This window comes from Papio anubis, chromosome 17 (genome assembly GCF_008728515.1).
Source record: "Papio anubis isolate 15944 chromosome 17, Panubis1.0, whole genome shotgun sequence".
In the NCBI taxonomy this organism is placed as follows: Eukaryota; Metazoa; Chordata; class Mammalia; order Primates; family Cercopithecidae; genus Papio; species Papio anubis.
In genome coordinates this window covers 28,157,694-28,184,178 of record NC_044992.1, presented here as the reverse complement: position 1 = coordinate 28,184,178, position 26,485 = coordinate 28,157,694, and the positions used below count along the sequence as shown (strand labels likewise).

The window sequence follows — 26,485 nt, the reverse complement described above, 5'->3', positions numbered from 1 at the left end:
AGGTGAGATGGAGGAGTGCATGCTTTCTTGTTGCCTCTGCCCCTAGCCCTACCCTCTGGCTCTTACTTTTAAGCACCATATACTGGACTGCAGCCTGAACTACACCACCAAACAATATTACATCACTACAACAAGTAATGTCTGAGAAAGCCACTGCACAAACCTATCTGCAACAAGGGAATCTGTACAGAGCCTTGGCACTCTGAAAACACCCAGAAATGGAGTCATATATTGGAGCCATATAATGGAGGTATATACCATGGTAATACCCCCAAGGGAAAAAAGAATAAAATATCAAGAAGACCCATCTAAATAACAGCAAATTCAAAAACAGGGGAAACATCAACTCTCTCAGATAAGAAAGAAACAGTGTGAGAACTCCGGCAATACGAAAAGCCAGAGCATTTCTTCTCCTATGAAGGATCCCAGTAACTCCCAAGCAGTGAATCGTAATCAGAATGAAATGTCTGAAATGACACATATTGAATTCAAAAGATGAATGGCAAAGAAATTCAAGAGAAAGTTGAAATCCAACACAAAGAAAACAGAAAAATGATCCAAGGTTTGAAAGATGACAAAGATATATTAAGAAGGAAACAAACAGAACTTCTGGAATTGAAAAATTCACTACAGGAATTTCAAAAACAGTTGGAAGTGTTAACAACATATGAGATGACACAGAAGAAAGAATGTCAGAACTCAAAGACATTTCCTTTAAATCAAACCAGTTAGACAAAAACAAAGAAAAAAGAATATATAAAAAAGAACAAAGCCTTTGAGAAATACGATATTATGTAAATTGAGTAAGTATACAACTTATTGGCATTCCTGAGAGAGAAGAGACAGTAAGCAACTTGGAAAACATAGTTGATGATATAATTCAGGAAAATTTCCCAATCTTGCTAGAGAGGTAGACATGAAGATACAAGAAATCCAGAGAACTCCTTTGAGAAGATGCTATACAAGATGACCATCTCCAAGGTACATAGTCATCAGACTAGTCAAGGTCAATGCAAAAGAAAAAAATCTTAAAAGTAGCTAGAGAATAGGGCCACATTACCTAAGAGGGAAACCCATCAGACTAACAGCAGACTTCTCAGCAGAAACTTTACAAGCCAAAAGAGAGTGGGATCCCCTTCTTAGCATTCTCAAAGAAAAGAAATGCCAGCCAAGAATTTCATATTCTGTCAAACTAAGCTTCATGAGCAAATGAGAAATAAAGTATTTCCCAGGCAAACAATTGCTAAGGGAATTAAGCATCATCAGACTAGCCCTACAAGAGATGCTCAAGGGAGTTTTAAATATGGAAACAAAAGAACGATACTTGCTGCCAGCACATAGCCCACAAACCCTGTAAGGCAACTGCATAAATGAGACTACAAATCATTTAACTAACAGCACTATGACAGAAATAAAACCTTACATATCAAATTAACCTTGAATGTAAGCAGCCTAAATGCCTCACTTAAAAGACATAGACTGGCAAATTGGATAAAAATACAAGACCCATCCTTCTGCTGTCTTCAAGAGAGCCATCCTGCATGTAATGACACCCATAGGCTCAAGGTAAATGGATGGAGAAATATCTATCACACAAATGGAAAACAAAAAAGAGCAAGGGTCACTATTCTGGTATCAGATAAAATAGACCTTAAGTCAACAATAGTAAAAAAAAAAAAAAAAAAAAAAAAAAAAAGGACAAAAGAGGTCACTACATAATGATAAAGGATTCAATTCAACAAGAGGACTTCACTATCCTGAATATATACACACTCAACATTGGAGCACCCAGATTCATAAAACAAGTACTTCTAGACCAAATAAAATACTTTGACAGCCACATAATGATAGTGGGAGACTTCAATACCCCACTGACAACATTAGAGAGACCATCAAGGCAGAAATCTAGCAAATAAATTCTAGACTTAAGATTGACATGTAACCAGTTGGACCGAATAGACATCTACAGAATACTCCACTCAACAACCACAGAATATACATTCTTCTCATCTGCACATGGAACACACTGAAAGATTGACCACATTCTGGGTCATAAAGCAAATTTTAATAATTTCAAAAAAATCAAAATCATACTAAGCACCTTCATGGACCACAATGGAATAAAAATAGAAAGCAATACCAAGAGGAACTCTCAAAACCACACAAATATGTGGAAACTAAACAACATAATCCTGAATGACTTTTGGACAAACAATGATTTTTTTTTTACTTTTTAACATTATTATGATAATGAAAACAATGATTTTTTTTTACTTTTTAACATTATTATGATAATGAAAACATGTAATAATTACCTTTTGTTTTTGAGACAGGGTCTTATTCTGTTACCCAAGCTGGAGTGCAGTGGCATGATCTTGGCTCACTGCAGCCTCCACCTCCCAGGCTCAAACAGTCCTCCCATCTCAGCCTCCCGAGTAGCTAGGACTACAAGCATGTGTCACCATGCCCAGCTAATTGTATTTTTTGTAAAGATCGGGTTTTGCCATATTGCCCAGGCTAGTCTCAAACATCTGGGCTTAAGTGATCCACCCACCTCAGCCTCCCAGAGTGCTGGGATTGCAAGCATGTGCCACCATGCTTAGCTGTAAGCAATGAATTTAAGTCAGAAATCAAAAAGTTTTTTGAAACAAAATAAAATAGAGATACAACATACCAAAAGCTCTGCGATATGGCAAAAGCAGTGTTAAGAGGAAAGTTTATAGCACTAACTGCCTGTATTAAGAAATAACACTCCAACCTTGCACCTAAAGGAACTAGAAAAACAAGAACAACTAAACCCAAATCTAGCAGAAGAAAATAACTAAAATCAGAGCAGAACCTAAAGAAACTATGACTCAAAAATTTATACAAAGGATCAATGAAACAAATACTTGATTATTTGAAAGGATAAACAAAATTGATAGTCTACTAGCTAGATTAACAAAAAGAGAAGATCTAAATCAGCAGAATCACAAATGACAAGGATGCCACCATGACCAATCCCACAGAAATATAAAAGATTTTCAGAGACTACTGTGAACATTTCTATGCACACAAATTAGAAAATCTAGAGGAAATGGCTGGGTGTAGTGGCTCACACCTATAATCCCAGCACTTTGGGAGGCTGAGGTAGGTGGATTGCTTGAGCCCGGGAGCTCAAGAGCAGCCTGGGCAACATGGTGAGACTCTGTCTCTACCAAAAAAATTAAAAAAGTTAGCCAGGTGTGGTGGCACATGCCTGTAGTCCCAGCTACTCAGGAGGCTGAGGTTGGAGAATCATTTGAGCCCAGGAGTTCGAGGCTACAGTGAACCTTGATTGTACCACAGCACTCCAGCCTACGTGATAGAGTGAGACCCTGTTAAAAAAAAAAAAAGAAAGAAGAAAGCAAGCAAGAAAGAAAGAAAGAAGGAAAGAAAGAAAAGAAAAGAAAATCTAGAGAAAATGGATAAATTCCTGGAAACTCACAACCTCTAAGAATGAACCAGGAAGAAGCAGCAATCCTGTACAGATAGATAATGAGTAAGGAAATTCAATGAGTAATAAAAAATCGACCAACCAAAAAAAGCCCTAGACAAGATGGATACACAGACAAATTCTACCAGAGGTACAAAACGACCTGGCACCAATCCAACTGAAACTGTTCTAAAAAATTGAGTAGGAAGACTCCTCCCTAAATCATATTCTATGAAATCAGTATATCCTGATACCACAATCTGACAAGGACAGAAGAAAAAATAAAACTACAGGTCAATATCTCTGATAAACATAGATGCACAAACCCTCAGCAAAATTCTAGAAAACTGATTCCAGCAGCACATCAAAAAGCTAATTCACCACAATCAAGTGGGCTTTATTCCCGGGGTGCAAGAATGGTTCAACATATGCAGATCAATAAATGTGATTCACCACAGAAACAGAATTAAAAGAAAAACTATGTGATCATCCCAATAGACACAGAAAAAGCATTCAATAAAATCCAACATCCCTTTGTGATTAACAACTCTCAACAAACCAGACATTGAAGGAACAGCCCTCAAAATAACAACAGCCATCTATGAGAAAATCCACAGCTAACATTATACTAAACAGGAAAATGCTGGAAGCATTTCCCTTATGAACTAGAACAGTATCATGACATCTACTCTCACCATTCCTATTCAACATAATACTGAAGTCCTAGCCAGAGCAATCCGGCAAGAAAAAGAAATAAAAGTAATCCAAATAGGAAAAGAGGGAGTCAAATTATCTGTCTTTGCTGATGATATGATTGTAGACCTAGAAAACCCTGAAGATTCTGCCAAAAACTCCTAGACCTGATGAATGTCTTCAGCAAATTCTCAGGATAAAAAATAAATGTACAGGCCAGGCACGGTGGCTCATGCCTGTAATCCCAGCACTTTGGGAGGCCTAGGTGGGCAGATCACGAGGTCAGGAGATCGAGACCATCTTGGCTAACATGGTGAGACTCCGTCTCTACTAAAAAATACAAAAAAAAAATAAAAATAAAAAATAAAATTGGCCGGGCATGATAGTGGGCGCCTGTAGTCCCAGCTATTCAGGAGGCTGAGGCAGGAGAATGGCGTGAACTCAGGAGATGGAGTTGGCAGTGAGCCGAGATTGCGCCACTGCACCCCAGCCTGGGTGACAGAGCAAGACTCCATCTCAAAATAAAATAAATAAATAAATAAATAAATAAATAAATAAATGTACAAAATCAGTGGCATTTCTATACAACAATAATGTTCAAGCTGAGAACCAGATAAAAAACATAATCCCATTTATAGTAGCCAAAGGAAAATAAGCTTAAGAATACACCTAATCAAGGAGGTGAAAGAACTTTATGAGGAAAGCTATCAAACACTGCTGAAAGAAATCACAGATAACACAAACAAAAGCAAAAGCATTCCATGCTCATGGGTTGGAAGAATCAATAACATTAAAATGTTCACACTCTCCAAAACAATCTACAGATTCAATGCTATTCCTATGAAATTACCAATGTTATTTTCACAGAATTAGAAAAAATGATTTTAAAATGTGTATGCAACCAAAAAAGAGCCTGAATAGCCAAGGCAATCCTAAACAAAAAGAACAAAATGGGTAGGGAGCCTTACATCACATTACTGCATTTCAAACTACACTTCAAGGCTACAGTAACCAAAACATAGTACTAATACAAAAATAGACACATAGACCAATGGAACAGAATAGAGGCCCCTGAAATAAAGCTTCACACCTACAACCAACTCATCTTTGATAAAGTCCACCAAAATAACCAATGGAGAAAGGACACCCTATTCAATAAATGGCTAACCATATGCAGAAGAATGAAACTGAATCCCTATCTCTCACCATATACAAAAATTAACTCAAAATTAAGACTTAAATGTAAGACCACAAACTATAAAAGTTCTAGAAGAAAACCTAGGAAATACTCTTCTAGACATTGCCTTAGGCAAATAATTTATAATAAAGATGTCAAAAGCAAATGCCACAAAATCAAAGATAGACAAATGAGACCTAATTAAACTAAACAGCTTCTGCACAGCAAAAGTCTCAACAGAGTAAACAGAGAACTTGTAGAATGGGAGACAATGTTTGCAAATCATGCATCCAACAAAAGACTAATATCCAGAATCTATAGGGAACTTAAATGAATCAGGAAAAAACCAAACAACTTCATTTAAAAAATGAGCAAAGGGCATGAACAGAAACTTCTCAAAAGAAGACATACAAGTTGCTAACAAACGTGAAAAATGTCAACATCACTAGTCACCAGAGAGCTGCAAAGTGAAATCACAATGAAATACCATCTCATACTAGTCAGAATGACTATATAAAAAGTCAAAATATGTAGGAAAAATTAATGAAAAATCAAGAGTTGGTTTTTTGAAAAGATCAAGATTGACAAACCTTTAGCTAGACTAATGAAAGAAAAATCTCAACTAAAATCAGAAATGAAAGAAGGGACATTACTATTGATTTTATAGAAATCAAAAGGATTATAAGAGTGTACTGTGAAAAATTGTATGCCAACAAATCAAATAACCTAGATGAAATGGACAAATTCCTAGAAACACATCACCTACCAACACTGAATCAGGAAAAGCCAAAAAATCCGAATAGACCTATGTCTAGTAAGGAGATAGAATCAGTAATCAAAAACCCAACCACGAAAAGCCATGGACCAGATGGCTTCAGTAATAAATTTTACCTGAGTAAATATTTTTTTGTGCGCCTCTGTCAATATAAACAATTTGAATCAACCCAAATCAGCATTATCAGCACCATCCTGGCAATCCAATCTGACTTGATCCTGTGAAAGAAATCCTGCTCCAGGTGGTGAGAGCAATGCACTTGCCAGGCTATTCTCCTGGAATAGGACCTAGCCATGAGGTCCTAGGACAACCTCACAGGCACAAGTCCCAGGATTTCTTGGGTGAAGGGCCATTGAGTTTCCCAAATGGAAGGAATGGGGATGTGAGTAGTTCTGTCCAGTCTGGGGCACCCTGCCAGGATGACACTGCTGGTGCTGATTGGTACCTGGCACTGAAAATGGCTTAGATAATTTCAAGGAGGGCATTCCAGAACACAGAAAGTGCTTTGAACCCCCTGAGGTTCAATGTCTAAGGTGGGAACTGAACCAAAGCTTCTCCTTCTGGTATCTTACATGATTAGGAGTCCTTGCTTGATTTCCTGCAGTTTGAAAACAACTGAAAAGATAAAGAAGATAGAAGGAGTAATATTTTAAAATTTTACACAAACCTTAGATTTAGTAGCTTATTAAATAGGACAATTTTTATTAGGTAATGGGAAAAAATAGATATATGAACAAAAATGAGGAAGTTTTACAATCAACATTTATGTAACTATATTATAAAGTAAATTATATTTGGATAACTATGAAATTTTTGATTACACAAAGTGTGAGTCTGATTACCTCTTATATTTTTAACTCCATATAAAGTAATATCTATGAATAGTTAACCCATTTATGCTGGAGGTTGCGAACTATTCAAGCAGTCATAGAAAGACATTTAACTCAAAGTTGAAAGAAACTACGTTGCTGCAGTTTTAGGAAATCTTATTAAAATTGGGAAAAAATGATGTTCACTAACCTGAATATCCAAAATGTTATCAATAGCACTATAGGACTATAAAGTTACTACTTTAAACACATTCCAGTGAGAATTATTATGAGGTCAAACTTTATGTTTCTAAAGTTTCCATATAAAATTTCTTTAATTTCTAAAATTAAATTAATATTTGAGCTCATTCATTTCTGTATAGAAGTTAAATCCTAATTATTTGCTATGTTTTCATTAACTATGAATTTTATGTAATTCTGAAATTATTTATTAGAATAAAATAATTGCTTGAGTGAAAAAAAAAAAAGAAAAGAAAACAACTGCTCTGGCCACTTCACTGCTTTGTTTCTAAATATTTCCCTAGATCTATGGTGAAATTAGTGCCAAGTACAAGTACAAAGCTCAGTGGGAGTAGCAGAGAGTGAAGGACAAATATGGGAGTTCTGGGATGGATGATAAAGAGTTTATCAGGCGACAAAGGTGGAGGAAAACGTTAGAGTCTCAGAGCACACCTATGCAAAAGCACAGAGTCCCCAAATCACATGTGGAGTGGTGACTACTCTGGTGCACAAGGAGTTGTGTCATTTATTGAACATCTAGTCTGGTCCCTGTAAATTGTTAAATGTTATATGGAATAGATGGTACTTTTTCCCTCTGTATGTTACTACCATGATTTGCATATAAATTCTCTTGATGTAACCCCAGTTGTCCAAATGATCTGGGGCCTCAATTTTATTATTGTTTACACATGATCAGAAATTAATAGAGACACAGGTGGTATCCACAACCTTAGCTGAGTATCTGCATGATATTGGTCTATCAGTGGACAGGAATATTCTGACCCCTTTATAGCCCTTTCCTAGTGTAGTGATTACTACCTATGATGGACTTTACTCTCAACTGTCTCTAGGCCACTTGACAAACCTACAATATTTTTAGATTTTCGTCTATAGCAATACAGTGATCCCAATAGATTTTAAAGGAAAAGAGCTAATGGATTAGGTATACATAGACTAAAGCACACTGTCTTAGTCTAGTCAGCCTGCCATAACAAAATGCCATAAACTGGGTGGCTTTTAAATACCAGAAATTTATTACTCACAGTTCTGGAGGCTGGGAAGTCCAAGATCAAGATACCAGCATCATTGGATTCTAGTGAGGACCCTCTTCCAATTGCAGACTGTCAACTTCTTCTGTGTTTTTCGTATGGCAGAAGGGGTGAACTAGTGTTACGGGATCTTTGGGGTGTCGATTTTCTGGCCAGAAACCTCTGTGGCTGGTGGCACCTTTGCCAGAGTTCTTGTCCTGTGTCCAGGAAGAATGAGGTATGCAGACAAATGAAGGGTGAACAAGACGAAGATGAATTTTATTAAGTGTTAGGACAGCTCAACGGAGACCTGCAGTGAGTAACTCCTCTCTGTAGGCAGGTCATCCCGTGGAATGTTCAGCTGTCAGCAGAGGGGAGGCCCTGGGGAGGGTAGCTTCTCTCTGCTACTGGTCCTTCCTACGTCTGCTGCTCTCAGCAGAGAGGAGGCCCTGGGGACAGTTGCTCCTCTCTGCAGCTGTAGTCCCAATGTCTCTGCAGGTCTCTGAAGCTCTCAGCAGAGAGGATAGTTCCTCTCTGCAGCTGGTTGTCCTGTCCTCTCCTGCTATCAGCAGAGAGGGTAGTTCCTCTCTGAAGTTGGTCCTCTCTTCATCTCTTCCTCCTCTGACCCTGCTCTGGCTGAGCCCAAGGCTTTTATGGACCTCAGAGTGGAGAAAGTGTGTGCCATCAGTCCACATGCAGCCCCAGAAGAGGCACCACAAGCCCCCACAGTCCACAGGACTGGCAGCCTGGTCCCCAGCCTTCAGGCCCTGAAGATGTGGCCCTACCAGGGACTGCTTCCTTTGACCCAGGAATCTGTCTGCCTCCCACTCCATTTATGTCTCCGGAGTTTGGCTAGTCTTTGCTCTCAGACCAGAGTGGGCATTGGTAGCAGGGAGAAGGAGAAGCCAGGCAGTGGGAGCAGCCACTTCTGAGCCTGCGAGGGCAGGGGGGTCTTCCCAGGCCCCAAGAGTGCAGGGATGCCTGAATCTGCAATCTCAACTTGGGTGACTGCAGCTGCATGGGGCAGGGTTGTGGGGCAGGATTCCAGCATGCTCCTTAGAGCGGAAAGCCTGGGTCTACAGTGGTGGTCTGGGTGGCTGCAGAAGCACCTGGGAAGCTCACATCCCAGCTTGGAAGAGGCAGGGCTCCCATGGGCTCCAGAAAGTGTGCAGCCCTAACTGCATCTCCCTGCTTCTGCCTTTGTGATGGCAGGCTGCCATCGCTAGCTTTCTAAGGTCCCTTTTAGAAGAGTACTAATCTCATTCATGAGGGATCCACCCTTTAATCTAATCACTTTCCAAAGGCCCCATCATGTTGGACATTAGAATTTCAACATATGAATTTTGGGAAGACACAAACATTCAAGGTAGGGCACAGGTGTTTTGTATATAAGAATATTACCTTGACTGGGCATGGTGGCTCACACCTGTAATCCCAGAATTTTGGGAGGCTGAGGCAGGCGGATCATCTGAGGTCAGGAGTTGGAGACCAGCCTGGCCAACATGGTGAAACCCTGTCTTTACTAAAAATCCAAAAAAAAAAAAAAAAAAAAGTAGCCAGGTGTGGTGGCAGGTGCCTGTAATCCTAGCTACTTGGGAGGCTGAGGCAGGAGAATCCCTTGAACCCAGGAGGCGGAGGTTGCAGTGACCTGAGATTGTGCCATTGCACTCCAGCCTAGGCAACAAGAGCAAAACTCCGTCACAAAACAAAACAAACAAACAAAAAAACCCAATATTACCTGTAGGGTCCAGTCCTACAGGGTCTGTGGGTTTTTCTCCTCATGTGTGGAGATGAGACATCATAGAAATAAAGACACAGGACAAAGAGATAGAACAAAACCAACTGGGCCAGGGGGCCACTACCACCAAGGTGTGGAGACCAGTAGTGGCCCTGAATGCCAGGCTGCACTGTTATTTATTGGATACAAGACAAGGGGGCAGGGTAAGGAGTGTGAGCCATCTCCAATGATAGGTAAGGTCACGTGAGTCACGTGTCCACTGGACAGGGGGCCCTTCCCTGTTTGGTAGCCAAGGCGGAGAGAGGACAGCTCATGCCATTATTTTTTCTATGCATTTCAAAGACTTTTAGTACTTTCACTAATTCTGCTACTGCTATCTAGAAGGCAGAGCCAGGTGTACAGCGTGGAACATGAAAGTGGACCAGGAACGTGACTGCTGAGGCACAGCATCATAGGGAGATGGTTAGGCCTCCAGATGGCTGCTCCACAAGAGGTGGTGGAGCAGTCTTCTCTAACTCCCCTGGGGAAGGCAGACTCCCTTTCCCGGTCTGCTGAGTAATGGGTGCCTTCCCCAGGCACTGACGCTACTGCTAGACCAAGGTCCGCTAGGTAACAGGTGCCTTCCCAGGTGCTGGCGTTACCAGTAGACCAGGGAGCCCTCTGATGGCCCTGTCGGGGCGTGACAGAGGGCTCACACTCTTGTCTTCTGGTCACTTCTCACTGTGTCCCTTCAGCTCCTATCTCTGTATGGCCTGTTTTTTTCTAGGTTATAATTGTAGAACAAAGATTATTATAGTATTGGAATAAAGAATAATCCTACAAACTAATGATTAATGATAATCATATATAATCATATCTATAATCTATTTTTAGTATACCTATTCTTAATTCTATATTTTTTCTTTATTATACTGGAACAGCTAGTGCCCTTGGTCTCTTGCCTTGGCACCTGGGTGGCTTGCCACCCACAATTACCTCATTTAAAACATGGATGTTTGATAGGGAAAGGGCACAGTGAGTTGTTCTGCTTTGCTTGAGATCAATGCCCAACATTTGTGAATCTAATTCATTCTTATAAGAATAAAAAATAATTAAGATTTTTATTGCTGGACTCTCTTAGACCCTATCTGGCAGTTTTCCAAAAGGATTTCCCGTAAAAGGAGATAATCAATGAAGGTAAAAGCTGAAATTACTAAAATAAAAAGTAAAGCAGAAATAATATGTATGACTAAAACCTGGTCCACTGGGAAGATAAAAACGTAGAATCCCTCCAGGGATTTACTTAAAGAAAGAAAAGAGAAAACAAATTGTACAATATTAGTGATGAGAAAGGACACAAGGACATATAAAGACAAAATTAAAATTATTAGAATAAGATCATATAAAACAGTTGTAACAAATTTGAAAATTCAGTAGGCGTATAAATTATGACAGCCTGAGCTCAAAATTTGTCAGAAATTAGTTATCTCAGACTCATATACTTACCAGTCTAGTGGAAAATATACAGTAAAGGATTTTTTTGTGTTTGCCTCATAATGCAGAATTTGCTGTCTCTCTGGTTTAGCTCCTATTCTAACGGCTCTGTCTATTTTACAGAAAAGAACTCCTGCTTGGAAACTGCTTAACTGCTGGGAAAATGAACATCAGTATTGATTTAGACACAAATTATGCTGAGCTGGTTCTAAATGTGGGAAGAGTCACTCTTGGAGAGAACAATAGAAACAAAATGAAGGATCGTCAACTGAGTAAACAGCAGAATGAAAATATCTCACGAGCTGTGTGTGCTCTGCTGAATTCTGGAGGGGGAGTGATCAAGGCTGAAGTTGAGAATGAAGACTATAGTTACAAAAAAGATGGAATAGGACTAGATTTGGAAAATTCTTTTAGTAATATGCTGCCATTTGTTCCTAATTTCCTGGACTTCATGCAGAATGGTAACTACTTTCACATTTTTGTGAAATCATGGAGCCTGGACACCTCTAGTCTGCAGATTGCCACGTTGAGCTCCAGTTTGTACAAGAGAGATGTAACGTCTGCAAAAGTCATGAATGCTTCTGCTGCACTGGAGTTCCTCAAAGACAAGGAAAAAACTGGAGGGAGAGCATATTTAAGACCAGAATTGCCCGCAAAGAGGGCCTGTGTTGATGTACAAGAAGAAAGTAACATGGAAGCCTTGGCTGCTGATTTTTTTAACAGAACAGAACTTAATTATAAAGAAAAATTGAACTTTACTGAATCCACACACGTTGAAATTAAAAACTTCTCAACAGAAAAGTTGTTACAACGAATTAGAGAGATTCTCCCTCAATATGTTTCTGCATTTGCAAATACTGATGGAGGATATTTATTCGTTGGTCTAAATAAAGATAAAGAAATAATTGGCTTTAAATCAGAGAAGAGTTACCTTACTAAGTTAGAAGAAGTAACAAAACATTCCATTGGGAAACTGCCCGTGCATCACTTCTGTATGGAGAAGGGGACGATAAATTACTTATGCAAATTCCTTGGAGTATATGATAAAGGAAGTCTTTGTGGATATGTGTATGCACTCAGAGTGGAGCGCTTCTGCTGTGCAGTGTTTGCTAAAAAGCCTGATTCCTGGCACGTGAAAGATAACAGAGTGAAGCAGCTGACCGAGAAGGAATGGATCCAGTTCATGGTGGATTCAGAACGAGGTTGAGGAAGGAGGATTGGCAATAAGGACACATTTGGCTTGGGTGGCAGGAAGGTTTTATTGTATCTTTGGGATTAGGGACGAGATTAAAAGTCTTCAAATTTCAACATCTAATTTACTAATCTCTGGTGGATATAATCAATACTTCCCTGCCTCTTGTTTTCTTCTACACACTTAGAAGACAGATATTTCATACAATAAGTAAATATCTACTCTTAGTAGCCTTATCTGATGCAAAGATCTAGATGTTTCTTCTCTACCACATCTTTGCTCACTTTCAAGGAAAGCCTGTTCAATTCTTTTCCTTTTTCTTTCAGAGCTTAGTTTCTGTAACTAACCATTGCTTTCTTTCGGGAACGCTTACTCTTTTACTTACTTGCTCTTTCATCTTTCTTTACCCCCTTTCCATTTATTTCCTGTAAAGCCTTTTCCCTCTTCCTCTCACATATATGAGCCAAAGAGTAACCCTAAGTTGTACCAATGAGCAAAGAATAATGCTGAGATTTTATCTGGTTTTGGAAAAGGAAAGACTCCAGTGAAATTAGACCAGAACTAGCAATTTAACAAAAATCTCTGAAAATGCAAGCTTTTCCCTCAGAATCTGCATAAAACCCAGCTTTCCTTCACTAGCCATCACATTCTTCTAATTTTAACTTCTTTTAAAATAAAGTCAGTTATATGGCAATGTATTAAGTTGCTATCAAAGCATTTTTACTGTTAAGTTTCATTCCAAGTATAGAGTGTTTCAGCAGCATCAAGGGTTAATTTTACAATTTGTATCTGACCTAGGAATCTAACCACAATATGTAACCACAATATCTAATATTTTGTATTGGGAATGCAGGGTCAGTTCTAAGTAGACTTTTCATTACTTAGGTTGAATCTCTCTTGTGCCACATTAAGAGTGTGATTTTGTTTTCTAATATTATTCCATAGCATATGAAGAACTGCCTTCTCCAGCGAGTACATCATCGCCTGTCTCCCAGAGTTGTCCTCTTCGTGAATATATTAACTTCAAAATTCAGCCACGGAGATATCACCTTCCAGGTAGTTTAATTCTGGCTTCCGTGGAGTTGTTGGTGTGACTATGTCTAAGCCTCCTCCTCTTCAAACTAGCTCTGTCTTGACATTTGCTATGGAAACACATTCTTGTGTTTATGGAAATTCTTTGGTGTTTTTAGTCATTGAATTTGTCAAATTCTATTTCTTTAGCTTTGGATTATAATTTTCTTGGTGTAATAGAAACTTCTTTACTTGAAAATCAGAGCAACCCCATTCAGCTCAGTTTAAGCAGAAAAGGAAGAATATACATCATGTCACTGAGCAGTCTGGACTGGCACCCAGCTTCAGGCATGGCTATATTCAGTTACTGAAGAAATACTCAGCATCTCTGATTTATTCACCTGTTGTTGTTGATAGGCAATGAGTTATTTCCTGTTTTCTGCTACGTGAACAGTGTTACCTTTAATATTCTTATTCAGTCTTTTGATGCATACGTGCAAGAGTTTCTCTTGGGTGCCTAAGTAGGGGTAGAATTGTTGGTTCAGGCAGTGTGTGAATATTTAAGTAATAAGATAATGCCAATAAGATAATTTCCAAAGTAGGTGGCTCACTTTACTCCCACCAGCAATATATTGGAAATGCCACATCTCTTCCAATGCCAGACTTCTCTCTTCATCTTTCTGCTTGTTCACCTCTTGAACTTCTTTTCTCCCTCAGTCAAATGGGTATAAAATGCTATCTCTTTTTGGTATGCCTTTCCCTGGTTATTGATTGGGTTGAGCACCTCTCCATATGCTTATTGCCATAGAAGATATTGTATCTTCTATGAAGTGGCGATTCTGTCTTTTCCTCATTTTTGTAATAGGTTTTGTCTTTTACTTACTGATTTCTAGGAGCAATTCACATATTCTAACATAAAATTCTCATTTAGTCACAGATATTACGGATTTCAGATGTCTTCTCCAAGTTCATGACTTGCATTTTTTCTTTTTGCAAGGCATATTCTCCTTAGTAGTTTTAAATTGGATATAGTCAAACTTACCATTTGAAAATTTTGTGGTTTAGTGCTCTTTGTGCCTTGTATAAGAGATCTTTCCCTACCCTGGGGTTATCAAGATATTTCTGTTTATTTTCTTTTAAAAATTTTAAAATTTTGCACTTAACATTTAAATATGTAATCCACATCCATAAGCAGTGATGTAGGGGGCTATTTCATTTTATCCCATGTGGATAACCACTTTTCCTAGATCCAGTTACTGAAAACTCAGTTTCACCCACTGGTCTGTCACGCTACCTCTGGGATATTACTACATACAATTGACCCTTGAACAAAGCGGGTCTTAAGGGTATCAAACCCCTGATGATTTTTATCCATTGATTTCAATTTTCTGAGCCTGTAAGAGAATCAGGATATCTTTATCTTTTCATCTATTTTATCTTTTGGGGGCTTTTAAAAAAGATATTATAGTAATTTTAAAGTCCCTCTTTGATGACTCCAATATCTGAAGCACTTGCCAGTCTTTTTCTCTCATCCAGTTTTTCTCTTATTTTCTAGTAATTTGTTCTGATTTTTATCCTGTCTCTTAATTTTGTATAGTATCATGGATTACAAATTGTAGAGACTTCAGTAGATGTTGCATTTCTCCAGATAGGGTTACACATGTGTTTTTTTTTTTTTTGGCAGGCAGGTAGAGCACCAGTGATTACTTTTATTCTTTTGAAGTTTTGTTTTATGCTTTTCTAGGTATAGTAGCTTTTAATTTTGCACAATTACTAGGTCATGGCTCTTCTGGGGTCTTAAAGTCTGGGATATTTACCAAGACCCCTCTACTTGGCTGGGAGTTGAATTCCAATTTGTGTCTCCTGAGCACCATGAAGCTGATGAAATTGATGTTCAGCTCTTTAATCTCCCAGTTGATCAGTTGATATTTTCTCCTTTCCTTTCCTTTCCTTTCCTTTCCTTTCCTTTCCTTTCCTTTCCCCTTCCCTTCCCCTTCCCTTTGCCTTCCCTTCCCCTCCCCTCCCTCCCCTCCCCTCCCTTCCCTTCCCTTCTTTTTGTGACAGGGTCTCACACTGTTGCCCAGGCTGGAATGCAGTAGCATGATTACAGTTAACTGCAGCTAATTTTTGTATTTTTTGTAGAGACAGGATTTTACCATGTTGCCCAGGCTGGTCTCAAACTCCTGGGCTCAAGCAATCCACCTGCCTCTGTCTCCTAAGTGCTGGGATTACAGGCATGAGCCACTGCACCCAGCCCCAGTTTATATTTTCTTCTGTGTTTCATCTCACCTGTATTAGCCAGTGAGTTGAGGGAAATTTGTAGGTAGATTTTGGCTTCTCTGCAGTTTCATCTTCTCTGGGATTTTGCTTCTGAAATCCCAGCTCCTCTGGCCGCCCTGAATTCTGACCTCTTTTTTCTTTAGCCTAGTAAAACTGCTGATTTCTGTGTGGGCTCTATTTACCAGTGCTGTGATATGGAAAATCTCCTTAGGGAAAAAGCAGAGGTGAATGTGAAGCTACTTCCTGTGCTTCTTCTCTATTAAAGATTGTAGACCTTTAAGTCCTGCTTGTATTGGTTGCTCTCCAGTCCTTTAAATTATAGTTTTATGTTATATATACACATATATATGTAAATTTAAAATATATATATAAATGTATATATTTTTTGAGACAGGGTCTCACCATGTTGCCCAGGTTGGAGTGCAGTGGCATGATCTCAGCTCACTGCAGCCTCAACTTCCTGGGCTCAAGTGATCCTCCCACCTCAGCCTCCTGAGTAGCTGGGACTACCAACATGCACTACCGTGCTTGGCTAACTTTTTAAACTTTTTGTAGAGAAGAGGTCTTACAATGTTGCCTAGACTGGTGTTGAACACCTGGGCACAAGTGATTCTCCTGCCTCTGCCTCCCAAAGTGTTGTTATTACAAGTGTGAGCAACCATGCTTGGCCCTGATACACTTTTACACAGCTTTTATAGTTGCTTTTGGTGGGAGAATTAATCTGATACAAGCTGCTTTGTATTCATGGCTTAAGTTGGAAGTTCTCAATCTTTTATAATTTATCATTATTTCTCCATCTAGGGCTATCAGAAAAGATAACTTGTACTCCAGAAACCCTCTGCAGAAATCTGTTCTCACAGCATGAAGGACTTCAGCAATTAATATGTGAAGAAATGGGCTCTGTCAGTAAGGGCTCACTAATCTTCTCTAGGAGCTGGTCTTTGGATCTGGGCTTGCAAGAGAACCACAAAGTCCTCTGTGATGCTCTTCTGATTTCCCAGGACAAGCCTCCAGTCCTATACACCTTCCACACGGTACAGGATGAGGAGTTTAAAGGCTATTCTACACAAACTGCCCAAACTTTAAAACAGAAACTGGCAAAAATTGGTGGTTACACTGAAAAAGTGTGTGTCATGACAAAGATCTTCTACTTGAGTCCTGAAGGCAAGACAAGCTGCCAGTATGATTTAAACTTGCAAGTAATTTACCCTGAATCCTACTATCGGACAACAACTCGAACAGTGAAAGACTTGGAAGAGGCTCTTTCAAATATCTTACCTGAGGAGAATCCAATCTTTTTGTTTGTTTGTTTGTTCATTTTGTTTTTGTTTGTTTGCTTTTTCTTAAGATGAATCTCGTTCTGTTGCCCAGACTGGAGTGCAGTGGCATGATCTTGGCTCACTGCAACCTCTGCCTCCTGGATTCAAGCAATTCCCTGCCTCAGCCTCCTGAGTAGCTGGGATTACAGGTGCCCGCCTCCACACCCGGCTATTTTGTTTTGTATTTTTAGTAGAGATGGGGTTTCACCATCTTGACCAGGCTGGTCTTGAACTCCTGACATCGTGATCCACCCGCCTCAGCCTCCCAAAGTGCTAGGAGTACAGATGTGAGTCACCGCGCCCGGCCAGAGAATCAATTCTTTTACAGACCAATTCGCCTTTGACATTTTCCAGTGTCTCCCAGATAATCAGTATAGATAAGGATGTTTAAATCTTGTCCAATGCTCACTTGGATCATGGAAGATGGACTGGGCTACAGAGATATTTTTCATTATATATTTGATAACATTCTCTAATTCTCTAAAAATACGTCTTTGAACACTTTGCAAGTTAAGCAACTTGACGTGATGTTGGAAAACTGGGATTAGCCTATGTTCACTTCTTCGTAAGTTCTTTATAGATATTCCTTAAGGGATATTAGGAAAATTAATTATCTACACATGTTTTGCCATACCAAGATGTCATTTGACTATAAAGGAAATATCCGACATTCTTATCCAATGGACATGGAAAACATAGTTCTCTAATATCTTCTTGAAAACTACATTGCAATGAAATTCAGTCAATGAAGAGATTAATCAAAATGGAGAACTTGCCGAGGTGGGTGGATCACTTGAGGTCAAGAGTTGTCGCAGGCTGGAGTGCAGTGATGTGGTCATAGCTCATTGCAGCCTTGACCTCCCGACATCAAGAGATTCCCCTGCCTCAGACTCTTGAGTAGCTGGGACTACAGGCATACACCACCAAGCCCAGCCAACTTTTATATGTTTTGTAGAGACGGGGTTTCCCCATGTTGCCCAGGCTGGCTTGGAACTCCTGGAATTAAGCAATCCTCCTGCCTCAGCCTCCCAAAGTGCTGGAATTATAGGCACAAGTCATTGTGCTTGGCCCTCCATTAATTTTTAGAATGGCATAGGTAGTGGTAACTACTGTTAAATTTTCCTTCAGGCATGGGAGTGTGGGGTGTATGTTTTGGCTGAGACAAGGAGTATGCCAGGATGATAGGCTAAGCAGACAGTACACTCAGAAACATAGTAGAATCCCTGATATCAGAGGAAAAAAGGCCAAATGTTCTGTGTCCAGTTTGTGCCTGAGATGAGACAGTCCATGGATGTCACTGGGGCGAAGGTTTTTGTGTCTAGGGTGATGCCATGTCTGGTGCAGGAGTAAATTCATCTCTGATGGTAAGCTGGATCGGTGTCATCTGAGGCAGCATCATCTCCAGTCCTTTCTCTAAACACCACAAAATTTACATGAAGACTGGAATCACATCATGCTGTTTCTCTGCTTAAAATTGAGCTCCTACGCAGGAAAATGTCATCTAGGATATAGGTCTTGAGTGTTTCTTTTAAGTGGATACAGACTCAGGTTGATGTGGGGCTTAGCATTTGCCATGATTGATTGAAACAATGGCTTGTATGGAGGGTTGGTGCCTCCAGATGGTAAAACAACAAAAGCACCCACATCAATAGTAAGATCAGCAGGCTGAGCATGACAGCTCATGCTTGTAATCCCAGCACTTTGGGATGCCAAGGAAGGTGGATTGCTTGAGCTCAGGCATTCAAGACCAGCCTGGGCAACATGGTAAAACCCTGTCTCTACAAAAAACATAAAAAATTAGCTGGGTGTGGTGGCGTGTGCCTGTGGTTGCAGCTACTCGGGAGGCTGAGGTGAGAGGATTGCCTGAACCCAGGAGGTAGAGGAGGGGAGTGATTCATGATCATGCCACTGCACTCCAGCCTGGGTAACAGAGTGAGACCCTGTCTCAGACGAAAACAAAAAGCAAGAACAAACAAACAAAACAAAAAAGATAAACAGAAAACAGAATGGTGTGCAGCTGCATTTGACAGAGTTTTGGTTTTTCTTGCTTGCTTGTTTTATGGTTGAAGTTTAGGCTCAAACGGGTCTCATATCAGATAAGCAGCTGCGTAGCCCATTGGACAATCACTATTAATTGGTCCCCAGAGAATATACACACTTGCTGTGTCCCCCTGATGGGAGGGGTTTGATATTGAAAATCTATAAAATTAAGTTAAGGCCTGGGGCAAGATAAAGACACATTGAGAGGTCCGTTTGTTGGACTAGGACTTTAAAAGAAGTTGTTTGGAGAGACTCTTATGTTTCTCAGTTAAAATGGCTATTTGGGACCTATTAGAGTCATGAAAGTTTTATTGAATGCCTCTTTCAGGAGCCCATTCAGGGTGTATTTTGCAATGTGAAACGTCTGCCTTGGTTATCACCTCGGTAATTGTAAGGCCTCATATGGTGGCCTTAATATACACAGGCATGTGATTTTGGATATCTAGGAGGAAAGAGGTTCTTAGTGTTCCTTAATCTAAAAGGGACAATTCATTAGGCAATGGCTCATCTCTTCATAAAGAATGTGGAGATGGGGCCATTTGTTGGCCAGGGCATCCAGCATTCAGTAATATTCCACCTAGCTCCATCACGTATGGTGGTTGGCAGTGGCATTTATATAGTTTGTGAACTTCTACTGCTCTTCACTCAGTCAATCCAAAGGAGCTTCCCAGGTAGCCAAGGGGTCTGGGGGAGAGGTGACCTCCTCCAGCACTATGGCATCTGGCAAGGGACCAAGGACAGGGGACGTCACTCCCTTCTGCGTGTGAATATGCTAGAGACCCCAGGACTTGGTAGCCTCCTTGAGACAGGATAGAGACAAACCTGGGCCCTCTGAGGGGCTGAGCTTACAGGGTGCTGTTTCCATGACCGAAAGCATAACAGGTAGCCAGGTATGGAGGGTCACGGACTCAGAATCTGTGAGAGCGTCTATGTCCAGGAGAGCCCAGTATAGAGCTAGTCATTTGTGGTTTTAATGGCATATAGCATGAGGCTGAGAGCACTCAGGCAATTCGTAGCCATCACAGGTGGTCTAGACTTTAGGAGGCATGAGTAGAGCTTGTTAAAGTCTCCTCAGTAAAGGAATCTCTGCAGGCACCAATGGGTGTGTCTGTTGGTATTAATTTGGATAGCTTGTAGAGCCTTTTTTTTGAGGGGGCCACATTTAAAGTGGGTTGATTTATAAGTTACAGTATCAATGAGATTAAGTAAAATTTGTAAGTGAAGAATATTTTGCCATGAGAACACAAAAAGGATGAAAAGATGTTGCACTTTTATGTCCATATGAGTAGACTAAATGACATCTCCTTGGAGGAGGTTATTAATGTAATATCATATCTGTGCTCCCAGAGGAAGGTGCATGCACTTAAGATCTTGTCTGTCCCTGTCTCTTTAAAAAGAAGGCCATCTGAAAAAGCCATATACTGTATGATTCCAACTATATGACATTTTGTAAAAGGCAAGATTATGGAGACAGTAAAATGATCAGTGGTTTCCAAGGATTAAGGAAGTGGGAGGAATGAATCGTTGAACCACAGAGGATTCTTAAGGCAATGAAAATTCTGTGTTTGATACTATATAATGGATATATGTCATTGTACATTTGTCCGAACCCATAAAATGTACAAGAAGAATAAACGCTAATGTAGAAGTTCCAATGGATTTTGAGTGATTATGATGTATTAATTTAGATTAATTGATTGTAACAAATGTACCATGCTAATGGGAGATATTGCTAATGGGGGAGGCTATGCATGAATGTGGGCAGTGGGTATATGGAAAATCTTTGTACTTTCTGCTCAATGTTGCTGTGAACCTACTCTAGAAAAATTAAGTATTAAAAAGGATCTTGTCTGTAAGATGTGTGCATCAATGCAAAATTATGAAGGTACCGAGGTGTAGCCTGCAAGAGGTATATTGTGTCTCTTCCACAATAGAGGCAAACTACAGTGGAGTCTGTTGAAATTGGCATGGAATTGAACATATTGAACATATTAGCCAAGTCTGTAAGAACAGAGTATTTAGCAGTTATTGACTGGATAGAGTTAGTAATTTTAGTCATATTAGATACTGGGTATGAGGCCCTAGTAGATAAGTCCGCAGCATTAATGTTGTAGTCCTCCACCGTGAGGTGCCTGCTGCTTATTATTTTCCAGGTTTAAGAACAGGCAACACTGGGCTGTTAAATGGACAAGCAGCAGGGAATAATTATCCCCTTTATCCCTTTTATGTTATATAAATGAGGTTTTATGTAACAACTTTCAGTCCTTCAAGGGCCTATTTTAACTTACCTTGAATGATATTAACTATTTTAACGGGATTTATATGATCCTATTTTATCAAGCCAATTTTGAGTGCCAAAAATTTAATTTTAATTTATTACTTATTGTGTCATGGAGTCTATGTTCAACGTGAGATACTTTAAGGCACTGAGTACAACAACTATGGGCAATTCAATCAAGATATAAAATAAGGCATAGCTATTTTTAAAAAGTGATTTAGCTATCTTTTAAATTTATTTGGGGTATAATGTTTAAATTTGTTGGAATCTCAGGCATAAGCATAATTTGAGTATTTATTAAGTCCATGAGGTTTCTCAATTGGTGCATTTTGGCAAATGTTAAAGTTAATTTAGAGCTTTCAGTTCTGGCCAGGCATGGCGGCTCACGCCTGTAATCCCAGCACTTTGGGAGGCCAAGACAGGCAGATCACTTGAGGCCAGGAGTTCAAGACCAGCCTGGCCAACACATAGTGAAATCTTGTCTCTACTAAAAATTCCAAAAATTAGCTGGATGTGGTGGTGCACTCCTGTAGTCCCAGCTACTTGGGAAGCTGAGGCAGGAGAATCACTTGAACCTGGGAGGCGGAGGTTGCAGTGAGCCGAGATCGCGCCACTGCACTCCAGCCTGGGTGACAGAGCAAGACTCCATCTCTAAAAACAAAAAACAAAAAAACAAACAAACAAAAAAATCCTTACAGTTCTAAATGCAATCACAACCTTATCTATCTTTTTGTTATATAAATTCTTTGGTATACAAATTTTGGATTTCCAAATGGGTGAAATTATGGATGTTTGTTTTCATTTAGATATACGTTTGATATCTATATCTATGTACATGTACAATCTATTCATTATGTCTATATTAACCTAAAAGCTCATCAATGACAGATTAGATAAAGAAAATGTGGTACATATACACCATGGACTACTATGCAACCATCAAAAAGAATAAGATCATGTCTTTTGCAGGAACATGGATGGAACTGGAGGCCATTACCCTTAGCAAACGAACTCAGGAACAGAAAACCAAGTCCAGCATCTTCTCACTGATAAGTGGGAGCTAAATAAAAGAACTTATGAACACAAAAAGGAAACAACAGACACTGGGGTCTATTTGAGGGAGGAGGGAGAGAAGCAGAAAAGTTAACTATTGGGTATGGGCTTAATACCTGGGTGATGAAGTAATATGTATAAAAAACCCCATGACACATGTTTACCTGTGTAATGAGCCTTCACATGTGCCCCCAAACCTAAAATAAAAATTAACAAAAATTGTATCTACATATAATTCAGTTGGTTATTTTTTTTCTCTCCCTGTGCTATAGTTTGGATGTTTGGTCCCCTCCAAACCTCATGTTCAAATTTGATCCTCAGTGTTGGAGAGGGAGCCCAGTGGAAGGTGTTTGGGTCATGGGGGAAGATGTCTCATGAATAGATTAATGCCCTTTCTTGGGGTGAGTGAGTTCTGACTTTATTAGTTCCCATAAGAGCTGGTTGTTAAAAAGACTCTGGCACCTCTCCCTACTCTTGTTTCCTCTCTTGCCTTGTGATCTCTGCACACACTGGCTCCTCTTTGACTCCCGCCACGAGTGGAAGCAGCCTGAGGACATAACCGGATGCAGATGCCCAATGTTGAACTTTTCTAGACATCAGAATTGTGAGCCAAATGCATCCTTTTTCTTTATAAATTACGCAGCTTCAGGAATTCCTTATAACAACACAAAATAGACTAAGGCACCCTGAATTCAGGTTATTATGATTTTTTTTTCTATTCCTCTCCCTCAGGCTGTTACAAAACAAAACAAAACAAAACTGGGACTGCAACATACTCCCAAACTGAGAAAGTGCCAAGAAACCAAAGAATGGCTGAGACAAATCTAGGTTTGTGAGTAGATGAATTTATTAGGACTTACATACAAGGTATTCCTGGGTGGCAGCAGGACAGCTCCAGAGATCTGCCCCATCGCCCAGCCCTAAGCTTCTTTTAAGCAAATATTCTGGCTCTTTGCCTACTGTTTGCAATGAGACTGTTTTCCTTGGTATGTTCCCAGACACATTCTGGGATGTTTGGGTTCTCAGGGATACCTACTCCTCAGGTAGGCATCATGGCCTTTGCTCAGTGCTCAGCCTTCAGGGTGCGAGCAGCAGATATGAACCCTTAAGTAACCTGGTCGGGGATCCATCACACTACACTCCCCAGTTTTAGGTTGTTTTAGTTTCTATCTCTGGCTCATAAGAGGAAAGAATGGAGGAGAAAGGGACACAGTGCTTCTTGGCAGTAGCCTTTCCCTGGACAAGCCCCAGCAATCCCCTTTCTCCCACTTTTTCATTAAACAAAATCTTTTAGAGTGGCTTGTATCTCTAGGGTAAAATTTTCCTTCTCTCTCACTCCTTTTGCTCTCCTTTGTCCCAATCATTTTTTTCCTCTTTTGTTCTCTTGGATATTTACCTGATAACTCAGGTAAACACAGATTCAAGGAGCTAAGCAAATCCCAAACAAGACAAACTCAAAGAAATTTGTACCAAGACAAATTTTAATTAAATTTCTGAAAACTAAGGACATAAAATATATTTAAAGCAGCCAGTGAAAACACCTTCTTTATAGAGAATAACAATTTGAATGACAGTGGAATCACGGAGAACAGAAGGAAATGTCATAACATTTTTCAAGTACTGAATAAAAAGAACTCTCAACTCAGAATCCTATGCACAGAGAATGCATTCTTTAGGAATGAAAGAAAAACAGAGGCATTCTCAGATGAAGGAAAAATAAGAGAATTAATCGCCATCACCAAAAGACCTACTCTAACAGAACAACTAAAAGAAGTTATCTAAACAGAGAGGCAATGAAAAAAAAAGAAGGAGTTACGGAACATAAGAAAAGAAGAAAGAACACAATAAATAAAAATATGGGTAAATGCAATAGGCTTTCTTTCTCTGCTTGAGTCTTCTAAATTATGTTTGACAGTTGGAGTAAAATTTATAACATTCTCTGATGTGGTTCTACATGTTTTTAGAGGAAATATTTAATATAATTTTATTATAAATAAAGAAATGTGGCTAAAGAGACATGACTGGAGGTAAAATTTCTATATTTCAGTAGAACTAGTAAAATGACACCAGTTCACTGTGAAAAATTATGTATATATAATATAATACCTATTACAGCTTTTATAATTACTATAAAAGCTATACAATGAGATACACTAAAAACATAATAGATAACTCAGAATTCTGCACAACATTCATAACCCATAGGAAGGCAGGGAAAAGAAAAAATATTAAAAACACAGAGAAGAAATAGAAATCAAAAAATAAAATGGCATACTTAAGCCCAAACATATCAATAATTATATAATATATAAAGGGTCTAAATATACCAATTAAAGAACCATTTGGCAGAGTGGATTAACAATCATGACCCACCGTATGCTGTCTATAAGGAACTCACTTCAAATGTATGAAAGTTGAAAATAAAATGATGGAAAAAGGCATGTGTAGGGCCAGGCATGGTGGCTCACACCTGTAATTCCAGCACTCTGGGAAGCCAAGGTGGTGGATCAATTGAGGCCAAGAGTTCAAGACCAGCCTAGCCAACATGGTGAAACCCCATCTCTACTAAAAATACAAAAATTAGGTGGGCTTGGTGGTGGGCGCCTGTAATCTCAGCTACTTGGGAGGCTGAGGTGGGAGGATCACTTGAACCTGGGATGCTGAGGCTGCAGTGAGCCAAGATTGTGCCACTGCACTCCAGCCTGGGTGACAGAGCAAGGCTTCGTCTAAAAAACAAAACAAAGGCGAGCAGGCATGGCTATACTCATATCAGATAAAGTCAAGAAAATTACCAGAGACAGATAGGGACAGTATAATAATGATGAAAAGATCAGTTAACCAAGAAGATATGGCAATCTAAATGTATGTATATCGAACAACAGAGCTGCAAAATATGTGACACAAAAAGTGATAGCACTGAAAGGAGAAACAGACTTCACAATTGTAGTTAGGGACGTCAACACCTTTGTACAGTACCTTGTAGTAGAAGTAGACCAAAAAATCTATAAGGCAGATTTGAGAGCAACCTGCACAACACAGCAAGACCCCATCCTTAAAAAAAAATTGGGGGCGGGCGTGTTGGTGCACGCTTGTAGTTCTAGCTACTTGAGAGGCTGAAGTGGGAGGCTTGCTTGAGTCCAGGAAATGAGGTCACAGTGAACTATGATCATGCCACTGCACTCCAGCTTCAGTGACAGAGTGAGACCCCATCTTAAAGAAAATCTGCAAGGATACAGAAGAACTTAACATCACCAGTCAACAGGATCTAACGACATATATAGAACATGCTACCCAACAACAGGAAAACATATATTCTTCTCAAATGCCTATGGAACATTTATCAAGATAGAACAGAACCTGAGCCATAAAACAAAGCTAAACAAATGTTAAAGAATTGAAATTATACTTAGAGTGTGTTCTATGACCAAAATGGAACCAAACTACAAATAAGTCAGGCAAACAAGATTAGAGGAAAAAAGAAGTAAAAAGAATGAACAAAACCTCCGAGAAATATGGGATAATGTAAAAAGACCAAACCTACAATTGATTGGGGTACCTGAAAGAGGTGGGGAGAATGGAACAAGGTTGGAAAACATACTTTAGGATATCATCCAAGAGAACTTCCCCATCCTAGCAAGACAGGCCAACATTCAAATTCAGGAAATGCAGTGAACCCCAGTAAGATATTCCATGAGAAGATAAACCCCAAGACACATAATCGTTCAGATTCTCCAAGGTCAAAATGAAAGAAAAAATGTTAAGGGTAGCCAGAGAGAAAGGCCAGGTCACCTACAAAAAGAAGCCCATGAGACTAACAGCAGACTTCTCAACAGAAACCCTACAAGCCGGAAGAGATTGGGGGGCAATGTTCAACATTCTTCAGAAAAGAATTTCCAGCCCAGAATTTCATTTCCGGGCAAACTAA

At 39.6% G+C, this 26,485-nt stretch overlaps 1 protein-coding gene across 3 annotated transcripts in view; it reads left to right on the top strand.

Moving 5' to 3' along the window:
* SLFN12L (schlafen family member 12 like) overlaps window positions 1-17,314 on the top strand; it is a 59,897-nt gene extending 42,583 nt beyond the window's left edge. For 2 of the 3 annotated variants that reach the window (XM_031657475.1, XM_031657474.1), the window contains exons 2-4: window positions 11,511-12,589; window positions 13,525-13,635; window positions 16,672-17,264. In XM_031657475.1, the coding sequence (XP_031513335.1) occupies window positions 11,551-12,589; window positions 13,525-13,635; window positions 16,672-17,222 (1,701 nt within the window). In that variant the 5' untranslated portion in view covers window positions 11,511-11,550 and the 3' untranslated portion in view covers window positions 17,223-17,264. Of the gene's footprint in view, window positions 1-11,510; window positions 12,590-13,524; window positions 13,636-16,671 lie in introns of all 3 variants that reach the window. The other variant, XM_021928936.2, reaches the window with a different exon arrangement.
* The last annotated feature ends 9,171 nt before the right edge of the window (window positions 17,315-26,485 follow it).